The 13,701-nt window shown below is 37.9% G+C and overlaps 2 protein-coding genes across 4 annotated transcripts; one reads left to right on the top strand and one right to left on the bottom strand.

Moving 5' to 3' along the window:
* Positions 1–296: 296 nt before the first annotated feature.
* LOC135625102 (uncharacterized) lies at positions 297–7,762 on the bottom strand. Its single transcript, XM_065129440.1, has 8 exons — positions 7,588–7,762; positions 7,344–7,490; positions 5,825–5,937; positions 4,425–4,517; positions 3,378–3,480; positions 3,201–3,275; positions 2,608–2,703; positions 297–593 (listed from the first exon to the last, which is right to left on the bottom strand). Exons 1-8 carry the CDS (start codon positions 7,678–7,680, stop codon positions 534–536), a joined length of 780 nt encoding a protein of 259 aa, XP_064985512.1. The 5' UTR covers positions 7,681–7,762; the 3' UTR covers positions 297–533.
* Positions 7,763–8,432: 670 nt separating this feature from the next.
* LOC103968737 (fruit protein pKIWI502) lies at positions 8,433–13,180 on the top strand. Of its 3 annotated transcripts, XM_018818905.2 has the most exons (6): positions 8,433–9,077; positions 10,645–10,744; positions 10,858–10,953; positions 11,038–11,118; positions 11,772–11,818; positions 11,908–12,142. In XM_018818905.2, exons 1-5 carry the CDS (start codon positions 8,545–8,547, stop codon positions 11,799–11,801), a joined length of 840 nt encoding a protein of 279 aa, XP_018674450.2. In that variant the 5' UTR covers positions 8,433–8,544; the 3' UTR covers positions 11,802–11,818; positions 11,908–12,142. The 3 variants fall into 3 exon arrangements, with proteins under 3 accessions (XP_018674450.2, XP_064985503.1, XP_009380317.2); XM_065129431.1 differs by lacking the exon at positions 11,772–11,818; XM_009382042.3 differs by lacking the exons at positions 11,772–11,818; positions 11,908–12,142 and adding an exon at positions 12,836–13,180 and having other exon boundaries at positions 8,434–9,077.
* Positions 13,181–13,701: the final 521 nt, after the last annotated feature.

Here is a 13,701-nt window from a genome sequence, read left to right as displayed (position 1 = left end):
TGGTTGTAAGTATTAATTCTGCTAGCTTCGATCGAAACCACAAACCATCCTGAGTCAATCCAAAGTCCAGTCATTTGGTTAAATAACTGGGATGAGAGCTACCCATCCACAACCTGACTCAGAATGTTCATCCCAAGCAATTCTCCCTATTTTTCATGCCACTAAAAATCAACCAAAATAATATTTTTCTCAAGGAAACACCCTGCCCAAACAAAGATCATGGAAGTATTTCTCCAACATTGTCAATAAATTTCTGAAACCTTGTCACACCAGGCCTTCTTCAAAGTTCTTACGACTGAAAGTTCGTAAAGTATAAATCAAGCAACTTAATTGGGGATACAGAGTAGATTCTCCCTGGTACATTGAGTATCATGGACTAATGACTACTCTTTGAGCGTGCTTGAGAAGGAAAATCAAATTCAGTTGAGCCATCTGTTTACAACAAAATCACTTTATACGACGGTATTGTAATTACATATTGCATGAAGGAAGCATAATTCCAATCTATGCAGAAACAAGGAACACAGATTCTATCAAGGGCTGATGCTATAGAAAACTTTGGTAAGACCTTTCTTTGTTCGGATCTGTGTGACCTGAAACCAAAAAGGAGACTAACAAATGCATCCATACTTTTTTTTTATAAAAAAAAAAATCAAAGAAGACAAATTTTTAATCTAAAAAATGAAAAAAGAGTAAATATATGGGCATTATACAACAAGCAGAAAAAACTGATTCTGCACAGCAAGAAAGACACCATTCAAGACGGAGCAAGCAAACTGACAGAAACCTATTCTTGTGCCAGAGTAAGATACAGCTTAAACCTAGCAACCAATTTTATTACCTAAATTCTTCAAGGTTAGATCTGGTTGTTCCACATTATGACTTCACAATGCAAGTCAGAAGGAAGAAGTGGGAAATTCCAGATAATAAGAGAAATAGCTGACATACAACAAAAGCTGTTTTGTCAACTTCTAGTTTTAGTGATTTTAACTCCAACACTTTCTCATCTATCCAACCACTTACTTTTTCTCATTTTTTGATCAATTGGGATGGACAACACATGGAATACAGTAAGTGCCTACCGGACATAACATGAAAGATACAATCTCTCATTAAACTGACCGTTATAAGATTACTCTTGAGACAATGTCACAAGAAAACTGAATACAAAAAGTCCCAAAAGAACTTATCAGTGAAGATACCTCTCACTCGACTTTCACTACAACAATTGGTCTTGGAGAAGAGGCCTCTACCTTCCCCTCACCAAAGCACCCATCATAACCCAAAGCATCCCCTTTGTGCATGGTGCATCTACCCAAGACAAAAAAACATTCAAAGCACTCAACATATCCCATAGCGTCTCCTTTGTGCGTAATATGTTCGAACAGAACAGAAAAGCATTTGAAGGGCCCAACGTATCCCATAAGGCCTCCTTTGCACGTGATGCATCCTCCCAATACAAAGAAGCATTTGAAGTCATTGATGCATCCCAAAGCGTCTCCTTTGAGCGTGATACATTCGCCCAAGAAAAAGAACATCTAAAGTGTCTGATGCATCCCAAAGCATCCATATCGAAAGTGTTGTCTAATTTAGCTAGTAAAGACTTTAGTAGATCATCATAGGATCCTAGGTTTGAATCCCACATTCGCCACTTACCCTTTGCAAAAACAAAAAGATAACACTATATAAAGTGGTCTTCTTATATATGTTTTCATTGGAAGCCGACTAAACCAACACTTACAACCTTTAGATGCCTACAGACCTAATTTGATGTTGAAGGAGTTTTTCGGACAATCAAACGTAGTCTTCTTCTATAGGAAGTGGAATATGGGATATAAACATATTTCAGCACTCGAACTGACGAGGGACAAGGGATATAAGATATAAATGCCTTCAGAAAAATTTCTCCCTCATCGAAGTTATGAAACTCAATGACTTTCTCTCTTTTGGATGTGATGGTACTCGAAAAACAAACCAGGTTGTTCAATTTCACTAAGTCAAATTGACAACCAAATTTGACCTTATCAAGTCTCATTTCATCACTTCTGTTGGGTAGTGTGTATATGCAAAGGCACGTGCTTCTTCCAAACTCTAAAAGTAAGCACAACAAAATAAATTACTATTTCACTATGATGTTTCATTGTCCAAGCCACATATTTCACAAAAGCCATAGGATTCAAATTCCATCCACCATCCAATTAGCATACATTTGTATAAGATTTTGAACTTAATCTCGTGCCATACTGTACCTATTAGTGGGATGATAAGGGAAGAAGTTCTTTGGTACATTCTGAAACCTGAATACTATTGCAACAAACATTAAAACACCACCACAAAATGCTTTGAAGTCTCTCCATGAGCAATGGAGCATCTACTTGGTGTTAATGTCCATCGCCTAACAGGAAAAACTCAATTAGCGGGTTACTTGGTGACTCACAGTTATATAGGTATCTATGTTCCTTCGACATGGAAGAAACATTTCAGCAGCTTCGAAATGAAATGGGAAAAGGATTTGTTATGCAAACATGCAATTATCATCAGTACATGTTAATATCCTTTGACATGCGAAGATAAAGACTTAATCAAAAGAAACCAAGTCAATCTTACCGTCAAGTTCCTTATATCGGCAATATCAGCAACATGTGTCCCACCACAAGGACAGCCAGGATGGTCACCCAACTTCACAATCCGTGGAGCACTATCCTGAATAGTTTCATGAAGCACTAAAAGATCACTTACATTCATAGAGGTACAAAATATCAACAAAACCACAATTTATGTCAAATTTGAACAAGAATGACAAATTAGTGGGACACTTTAGGAAGAATTTCACTACTTGATAGTTTTAATCATTAATTATGTAGATAACTTGTAACTAACAAAACCTGAGAATGATTAGTAACCTACACCAAGTTTAAGCATAAGGATTGTCAAAACTTCCTTCAGCACATCTATTATGAAGAAAATACAAGAACTCATTTAAACAGAATTATTGTACCTAACCAAAAATGCATTTCTGCATCTATGAGTTACAGTGTAGACTATAGAGGATGATATGTTACAAAGAAATGAAGAATATGTGTCTGAGATGCAATTGTTATCAGATCTTTTAGCAAAAAATTCATCATAGGGTATAACAAAACACACGCTTGCCACATAGTCTTAATTAGCAGTCATCTTCAAAGTTCACAGTTACATACCGTTGGAATGTAACTGGGAAGAACACCCCCGCACCACTCAGCACCTTCATTATAAGATAAAACAGAAGCTGAAACCTAAAGAAATAATCACAAAAGATCATGTTTTATGACTAAAAGAAGATCCAAAAATAAACACAACTTGCAAACAACTAATTAGTTACATAGTGTGGTACCCACCTTTCCTCCAGTTAAAATCAAAGCATTTGCTTCTTTCTCCAACTCCTTTGATTTAATTTGCAGCAGATCTGGTGGGATAATGCCTTTATATTCAACAAATGGCCTGTGAAAAACAAGTAATTTGTCATCCAGACTACAAAATTTGCATCCATGTAAATCTGACAATCCAAGTGAAAGTGCAAGTCGAGTTACAAAGGATGTAGCATCCATGTAGCAAAAAGGGCAATAAGAAAGAATATGGACAACTATGAAGTGTGTACAGAACAAATAAGATGGTACAACTACATGGAATGCATTCTGACTGAGATATTCTCTAAATCTAGGACACAATTAACGCCATGTGCCAGTGTACACGGAGTTCCAATACAAGGACAAAATAAATGTATGCTCCTTTGTGAATCTTGATTGCTGAAGAGTATGATGAACTACAACAGAATATACACTGGAGCACATTTTAAGATACGTTCTTATAAAAACTCAAATATGACACCGTACAAATTAATGCTCTGGAAGAACCAAATAAACACAAATAAGAAAGGGCAAGTGCCATGGATGGATGATACACTACAACAGAATGAAACAAATATTATGTGGCAGCTAATTCCCAGGAAGTTGCTTTAGGTGCAAAGATTCTATTAATTAGAATCAACAACTGGATATTCTGGGAGTACATATTTTAACCCCAGCAATATGATTACGCACTCAGACATCTGACACACAGCATGACTAAGTATGCTTTGCAGACCATAACAACACAAAATATGCATATTGCAAGCAAAATGACATAATAATGGTAACGACAATGAAGGGTTTTTTGAAGTTTCAAAATTCTGAATTTATAGCAGAGATATAATCTCAAGTAAAAACACTATTGGAAACTGCATGTCCACCAAAGCAGCCAAAGTACTATGAAATAAAAAAAAATGCAAAAGATGTAAAAGTGCTTAGCTATTAGCATCATAAACATCAGATGAAAAAAACAATCCATTAACAAAGAACATAGTAGCTGCTACTCCAAAAGGCGTATATAAAAGTGCAACATCATACCCATCCGAGAAATGGTAACCTTTTCCAGGTTCTAAATGAGATAAGCCCATTTTCCGCATGCATATATCAAGCAAATGCCCTGCTGAATGAAGTCTGCAGAAAAAGAAACAGAAGGCCTGAAATGAAAATTCCTTGTATTCTTATAAACCGTCATTAGTCGTGTGCAAACCTAACTAATGATCTTGACATTCACAAGACATTTGTTTCCATAGTGATGCATAAAAGTACTTTGTTTAGCATTATTACAGAGGAAGAATCTCGCACACACAATAAGGGTGCCCAAGTTTCTTTCTATAAGAAAAATTCATAGCAAAGCAACATAGATAAAGCAGCAGAACCTTCTCATTGAGCTTTCTTAGCTACATGCAACTCTTCTTCGACTTTACAAACAGTTCCAAACTAGGATTGTAAAAAGTTCATTTGCATGCCACAAATGGTAAAGTTCGATGTTGCAATAATACATGGTTTGTTATTCAATCATATTTGATGCCTCAGGAAAAAAATTGAAGCATGCATAAAATACAATGTTTTTATTATGTAAATATATCAGAAACTCAGATAACTACCTAATAGGCGCTACTCTATAGAATAACAAGCAGCTATAATCAAATGGATTAGTGTGACATCTATTGCTGATAAAATAGCAGCAGCAAAGATGGGCACCAAATAGTAATGTGGGACACCAATCAATTTTGCAATTGGTTCTACTATAAGTGGTCCAAGCCAATTGAGTGAATGGGCAAATGATGGGTGTGGTAAGGATTGACTAGCGCTCATCCAGGTAGGTCAAACTTAAGCCTTTATAGTACTGGTGAGGCAAGGTTGACTTGGTTATGGTTGGCTTTCAAAAGTACCAAACCAAACTGACTTAGATTAGTAAACTTTTGCCAACTTGATACTCCTTGGAGATCCACCCCAGTCAAGGATTTGAAACTAGCCAGAATGGTCCACCCGAGAAATGGTACAGAGACCTGGTGATTTCACACAGTACGGTTTCATACAGGGTATGGTTACCCTTAAGGCCTTAACTATAGTACACTTTAGATACAACTTGTTCAATTTAAAACCCTTGTTCTGTCCTTATTTCTTAAGGATAATGAAGCTGATGTACTTTGTGAGTCTGTATCTTGATGATTGTTTCATTTAATTTTGGTTTTATACTTCCGTCAAGTGTTTGCAAGTGAAGGCATATGGGGATAACATAAGCTGATATATTTTGTATCATAACATTTTTAGCAATTGTTCAGTTGTATCCTTTTCTAAAGCATTTGCAAGTAAAGAGATATGGATGGACAGTTCGTCTTCACTTCAACAGGGAAAATGTTTACTCAGGAGAAGTGTGGCAGTAACTTGGTTATAGTTGACTTATTGTGACAGTAAGTCATGAAAAAAATCAATACCTTGAATTAAGATCACGTCTTTGGGGGTTGATATACAAGTTAACTTCTTCTCCCTCTTTTGCTATGGATACACAATCATCTTGAGGGTTCTCAAAAGAACCATAATGATAAACCTAGCAAAGAATAGGAAAAAGAAAACATGTAAAACGAACAGTGAGATGACTGAAATCTGCGGCCATGCAACCCCAAGAGATACTCAAAGCAACCATGCTCCTGCGACATGGAAAATAGCAATAGGCTATTACATTTCTATTCTCAAACAAAAAGTTTACTCAACTCCTAAGATACCCTGATCTACTATCTGCTAAAACATTTTATCAACTGCTAAATTAGCCATATCCTGAGAATTAATGTTACACTCTTTATGGCTAATCACAGCCTAGAGGCAAATTTATAAGCTCTAAAGCAAAAAATAACATTATCTTAGTCTCTTAGATATATTTTGATTGTGTTGACACATGTTGTACGGTGACTGCTTTGGTACTAAACATTTCTGGTTTAAAGCCGTTCTCTATATGTCTCTAGTTTGGGAGTTAAAGGGGTTGAGCCATCCAAGGAGAAGCAGAAGAAGGAGGCTTTTGTATAATAGAATGGTAGTCAGCTATGTGATCATTTTCTGACACTACTATGAAGAATGAGCTAACTAAGATGGAGAGTGAAAGCCATCAATGGGAAATTTCTATGGAGGCTTCAAAGTGATGAATACCTGAAAACCAGTATGAACAGTCACAGGAAGGGCTATAAGGACCATAGAATAACAATATCCCAAAGTGCCAACTACCAGATATGCTACGATTTTAACACCAGGAGTTAACTAGAATGCCTCATATGGTGATAATTGTGATGTTAGGTGAATTTCTAGCTCAATCGGGTGTAACCAGGATGATAGTACTTCAAACCATCCCCAAGACTAAGTTTTAAATAATTAGAACCAACAAGAAACTAAGACTTCTCGCACCAACATGGGTTCGGCTATGGGACATAAATCAAATTCGAGATGCTCTATGGAAAGTTTGATAGGGTTTCAGGTCCCAGCTGAAAAAAAAAAAAGAATGTTAGAAAAATGGACGCTCGCCTCTTTGATGTCCAATTCTCGAATTGTTTTTGGTCAAACTGCAACTGAAGAATGACACGACAGTACATGACTGTCCCACTTCTCACCACTCAGCACCAAGACAGCAGAGTCAGGTTGCGAAGGGGAGGAAGAGCACATTGAGAGAGAGATGATGAAGAAGGGTTCAAGATCCAGCGGAGAACAGCCGAGAGGCTTGAGAAAGATGATGGGACGAAGCAAAGTGAGGTGGGAACAAATTCCTGCATTGCTGAATCAGATGATGATAGCATTGGGTCATAATACGATAATTTAACCATTGGATCAATTGCTAACCGATCACAAGAAAGTACATAACGCTGTTTTTCTGTACCAAATTCTTGTTTTCCCTTTTTTTTTCTTTTGTATGATCTGAAGAATCAAGAACGAGAATTAGACGATTAGACGGCGAAAGGGGGTTTAACTCACCAAGCCATCCTTCAATCTCGCGTCCTCCACGACGAACTTGAAGCCGGAGGCGGTGCCTGAGATGAACCCGGTGTCAGCCGGCTGGCCCCCGCCCTGGGGATGGAATATGGTGGAGTCCAAGATCAGCGCTCGGCGGCCGTCCTCGGCCTTTCCGACAAAGATTACGGAACCAAAGTAATCAGGATTTCTCTTTCATTCGGTGGACATAAAACGTTCGGGGAGAGAGGGGAATTCAAATCTTTACCTGGAGGTGGGAGAGGAGGGTGGCGGTGGATTGGACGGCCCACATGTTGTCGAAGTACGCGAGCTTCGTGGCCGGAATCGCTCCCGCCGCCATCGTTCGTCGTCGCTTCGGATGCGAGATCGAGCTGCACCAAGTCGTTTCGTCTTGTCCGTGTCACCTACCCACTCTAATAAAAGCAATTCTTCAAACAATAATAAATAAGAAATCGTGCGAGGAAGTATATATATATATATATATACTTGTATGTATAAATAAATATTATTTTTTATCGATCACAATCTCTGATATATTAATTTACTAAAGACCTATTAATCTTTATCAGTCACAATCTCTAAAATATTATTTTGATTCTTTACTTAAAATTGATCCCAAGTAAGATCATAGATAATGCTACTTTGATTATTTTTAAGAATAACGAACATATGTTAATTATTGAACTTGACTTATTTCAAGTTAATTAGATCATTCGGGTAAAATAATTTTAAATACTTATATTCAAAACTTAGTTGGAGTCAACTTTTTTTTAAAATACCTATAAGATTGAATGAAAAAATAAATTTGATATGACCTTGTGATTGGACTATCTAAGAATAGAGTGCATGTAAAATTATCCTTTACATAGTTAATATAATATTAGTAAAAATATTAAAAGTCATAAGATTTTAAATAGTTCATAGTTTCTAAGGTTTAGATTTTCTCAAACAAATTTAAAAGTATATTCTTGAATTTTTTTTACATAAAAAAATTAATTTGATACCGTACTATAGATAAGCTAAAGAGAAAAATGAAGGGAACCACACAAACATCTCCATCCCGTTTTCCATGTAGATAACCGATCAATATAACACAAAAATTCAGAAGAAAAAGGGAGAATATTTTCTAAGAACTGCCGTTATTTTCCACCCTTCTCTCGGCGGCGAAGACCAACTCCTCCTCCCCTTGCTCTCTATATCCCCAATGGCAACTACTCTCGCCGCCTCGTGTTCCTCGCCCCCTCTACTCCGCCCCATGTCTCTCCTCCCCCGCCTCCGAGTCGGCCTCTCCCTTCCCCTCCGCCGCCGCGCGCTCACCGCCGTCGCCGCCGCCGTCCGGCAGGACGCCGCCACCTGGACCCAGGCCCCTCTCAGCCTCGTCGTCCCCGCCTCTGCCGACGCCTCTCTATTCCACGTCTCCGTCGACGTCTCCTACGCCCCCGACCTCGCCGTCTCCTACACCGTCCCCGGCCAGTACCTCCAGCTCCGCGTCCCCGCCTCCGACAAGCCCTCCTTCCTCGCCATCGCCTCGCCGCCCTCCTTCGCCAGCTCCCGTGGCGAGTTCCAGTTCCTCGTCAAGAGGGTCCCTGGCTCCACCGCCGACCTTCTTTGTGGGCTCGGACGGGGGGATGTCGTCGAGCTGAGTGCAGTCATGGGGAAAGGATTCCAGGTCGAGCGGATCTCGCCCCCCGACGCCTTCCCCGCCGTCCTTATCTTCGCCACCGGATCCGGAATCAGGTAGGGCTCTGGTCCCTTCCGTATTTCCAATGAATCTCTGGAGAATCTTCATAGTTGACTCTATTTGTGGACTTCTTTTATAGATACAATTTTGTGTATTAAAAATTCTTTGTTCTTCTGTGGATTCCTCAGCAAATGTGAACTCTATACAAGCACTGAAAAGACAAATAGAAAGTCGGGTAAATGTGACCAAAATTAGGTTAATTTGGGTGGGGAATTAGCTTTAACCAAACAAGTAGCAAAAGATAATTAGATTAGGAACTCTGTGGACGGAACAACTTTAATTCTAACTGCTAATTAGAGTGTCGTATCTCTCCTAACTATAATTTAGATGTAATCTACATGGGAGTTCTATAACCAGCGATGGAGCCTTGTTGTGTCATTATTTGGTGCTGACATAAGAAAGCATGCGTTTTCTCATTTACTCTACGCATCAGATCCATGGTGATTTAGTATTTAATATTTTGAAGAGAAAAACCATTGTGTTTCTGGCAACACCTTCTTCTTGGATTTTTCTTCCTATATTTTGATTACTGTTGTCTTCTGGTTTGATAGGGGATGCCTTTATAGGAATGCGAAGAGTAAGTGTGATGTATAGATAGTCGGTCAAAACTAGTATTTGTTTCGTTGCCCTGGGCTGATGAATCTATTAGATTGTTACCGCTTGAGGGTTGTATCAATCACAAGAGAAGAAAAGAATGGTAAGGATGTAGTTGGGAAGTCACCATGCTGTGGATCATGTGGTTCTATGCGTGCTAGATGTATCAGGTGACAGTCTGCTGTTTTTATTTGGATTTTGTTGATGTGATTTTATTTCATTTTCTCTTTCCAAGTCCCCGGGTTCCCTTCTTTTGTTTAATTTGTTCTATCAGGTGCTTCAAGCAATTCCTTTTTCAAACCACAGGGGACAATTCCAGTGGGCTATATAAGTCATCCTAAGGATAGTAAATCCGTTGCAATCATGGTAGATTATGTTCTGTAGTTCAAATAAAGGCATGGTTATACAACTTAGGAACAAATACACAGGCTCTTTCCTTCAGAAACAGAAAAAAATAGGCACAGACAAGAAGAAATCGTAATTACTCACAGATGAGATGCATGCCATGTCTAAAAAAAAAGCATTCTTCACTAAACATGGTTTAGCAGAATGTTTCTTTCATGTACAGCCTGAGCCGCTGCTAAAGATTTAGACAGTCCCTTAAAACTGAGTTTTCTTTGATATCGCATTCCTGTTTTTGGCATGTAGATTCCAGAAGTTCTTCCTTGTCATTCTTTTGTCAGGGGAATTGGTCTTTGTTAGTAAGTTCATGTTACATCATTTGTTGTTGGATTAAATTTATAACTTGAGCTAAGTTTCAATGTTTGACTTGACCAAACTTGCAAGCGACTGTTTGCTATCATGCTTAGGCTATAGTTATAGAGTATGCAATACATAAATCTCATGTATCTCTTTGCTTGTAGAACACTGTATAAGATTTTGATCTCTTGTATGCTAAATTTTTTTGCCACTAGTCAACACATTTGTGTTTTTCTAAAATATCTTTATTCTATCAACTCTTCGTGGCAGTCCCATTCGTTCGCTAATTGAATCAGGTTTCAATGCAAATGAAAGATCTGATGTGAGACTTTACTACGGAGCTAGAAACCTTCAGAGAATGGCATATCAGGTCTCAGATATGATATATGATGTTCGACATTATGGTTATCATCTTTCATAGAAAGATGCTGCATCATTCTGAATCAAGAAGTCAAGTGTGAAATGGTTTGTTCCTCTTTGTAGGATAGGTTCAAGGACTGGGAATCTACTGGAGTTAGAGTCATACCTGTTTTATCACAACCTGATGAAAAATGGAGTGGTGAACGAGGCTATGTACAGGTCACTCTCATAATCTATTATCGCTTTATGAAACTCTTCACTTCCTGTATCCTCATCAAATTTATTCTTGCAAACATGTTGCAGGCTGCATTTTCAAGAACTAAGGAGATTCTAAATCCTTTATTGACTGGTGCTGTGCTTTGTGGGCACAAACAAATGGCTGAGGTATGTTTTTCTGATGCCTTTTAATTATAGTCATTGGTAAATGATCTGAAGTAGCTTCAACTGTCTAAGTGCATCATTAATAGGTTTCCTGTTATGTCGGTACTAAGAAAAGGGTGGCCCAATGCACAAGGCTCCCACTATTTGGGGACGTCAACGGTTGCCGCCTTACCCCAACAATCATAGAGGCTATTTCCGTACTGATTCTTGATACCTTATTTCATAGCTGTCACTTGTATCCTGCCTGGCTTGTATCAGTGGACTCCTCTGTTGATCACCATGTTCAGCCCCGTAAACCAACTCCCAGTAGTTTGTCAAGGATGGACCAAGACAAATTCAAGTTCGATGGTAGAAACAATCTCCCAGATACCTTAACTCTAGTAATTAACACTAAGACAATTCACTTTTCATGATTCATCTAAAATTATGCCGTATACTTACTTCTAGTAGTTTGAGAATCTCATCCTCACCGTGCATGATCTAGGCCCTTTTATTTCTGTAATGATCTTCTTCACACCTAATGAATTGCTTGGTTTGGACTCAAAACTTAGCCACTATTGAGTGCTCATTTTGATTGATACAGTTGTCTTAGCTTCCATTTTTTTATGGAACATGATTGTCAATAAGCAGCGACTTGTTTTGCTATGACACATTAGGTGCATATTCTGCTGGTGATCATCTGCTGATGCCTCAGTATGTTTTGGTACAATTGCTTTATGAACCTGTTTGATCTTGTCATCTATATCTCATAACCATATATCTTATTGCTTTCTGTATTTGATTGATCTGCAGATTGCCACTCTCAAAGGAAAAAAAAAAAGAAAAAAAACTGGCATTCACGGACAATAAACTTTGAGTTTGTTGGATAACCTTCATCTAGATTTAAGATGTCTGTCTTGGTCAATCCTCTGGAAGGTCAAGAGTTTTGTAAAAAAAATTTGTTTATTTAAATCAAAATTTGAGGGAATTCTAAGGCATGCAAAACCTCGGTATCCTTTTTCTTTAATAAGATTCTCCTTTTCTCGAAGCTATTAATAAAGTTTCCTGCATTTTCATCCTAGAATTTGATAGGACATAAGTAGTTACTTTTGTGTACCTTTTAGGTTGCTGGAGCTGATGCTTGAAAATGTTAAGTCTGGCTTGTATCATTCCTTTAGAACCAAAGTTTGGAAACAAGTCGTGATTATTGACCATAAGCAAAATATAAGGAGATGATCCACGAACTTTTTCCTATTATTCAGAATGTATTAGTTTTGAACAATGTACAAGTCATAATATGATCTGGTACTGAGAACAGAACATAATATACCTGATTTCCAGACCCACCATTGTCAGATTTCATTGTTAGATTTTTGGTGTTCACCTACTGTTGAGACCATGAAGCTATGACAAAATTACTTTCTACGATATTTATTTATCTTATGAGTTATGATACATCATCTCATTTTTCTTAGCTCATTTACGGGTGAATTTTACTAGTCACAACAGTATGTCATTATGCTGTAATGAATCTCAGTGGGTTCTGAAATTAAAATCACATGTCATGAATGCTGTAGATAGTAAGCTTTATGAGTTATTTTCGGAAAGTAGAGGATTTTGTTTGATGAACCAATTGTTGTTGTTCCAATTTTTGGTAAAGTCTCCAGATTTGGTTGCACGATAATGCTGGTTAACTTACAGTGGATAGCTTATCTGCGACTTTTTCTTTTATACATGGCAGGAAGTGACATCTGATCTTGTGGCTGACGGCGTATCAGAAGAGAAGATCTTAATGAATTTCTAACTGAGGGCAAGTCCCTCAATTTTTTTTCAAAATCTTTTGCCCATGGAACATCAACATGATTCTTTTGTTATCGGATGCTGTGATCATCTGATTGAGCTTGGAGCAGAACGATAGCGAATAATTTATCTGATACTGGCAGTCTCTGATGGCTTAATGTATGGCCTCTGCGCGGAATGAATTTTGAAGACCTGTACCAAGTAAAATGAATAATTGATGTATACTCTCCGTTTTTAGATCGATGGACAGTAACATGTCTGAATATACAACGAAAGATTCCTATTCTTTTTTTGTTTTTTAACCATTACCTACTTTTGATTAGTTATCTTAGTCAGTGTATGATTCCTTACTTTTAGTGATCACCTCTTTTAATTATGTGCTATGCTCAAGTGTATCATCTATATATTGATAGAAGATAAGATTTTCTCAACTATATGAGAAAATTTTATCTATTCTGTTGGAAATCTTATTTATTCTGTTGAAGAAAATCCTCTATTCTATTGAGAAAAATCCTCCCTCCTAATCCCTATAAATAGGAGAGGGACATGCTAATGCATTTAAGCTAAAGTTACTTTAATAAAGCTTCTCTTTTATTCTTTCTATCATGGTATTTGAGATGCTTGCCTAGAGCAAGCTCTTTTCTCTCTTCTCGTTGTCGACTTATCACTATTGCTTCTCCATCTCTGACGGCAAAAGAAAAAGCTTTCTACCATTGCTTTTCCATCGTCAGCCCATTGGTGCGACAAATCTTTTCTCTTTGGCGAACGACAATCGTCTTCTCCACTGCCACTCTGCGCCAACGTCTG

The sequence above is a fragment of the Musa acuminata genome, chromosome BXJ2-10, assembly GCF_036884655.1.
Source record: "Musa acuminata AAA Group cultivar baxijiao chromosome BXJ2-10, Cavendish_Baxijiao_AAA, whole genome shotgun sequence".
NCBI lineage: Eukaryota > Viridiplantae > Streptophyta > Magnoliopsida > Zingiberales > Musaceae > Musa > Musa acuminata.
The sequence above is the reverse complement of the archived record's forward strand: the minus strand, read 5'-3'. Positions and strand labels throughout refer to the sequence as shown.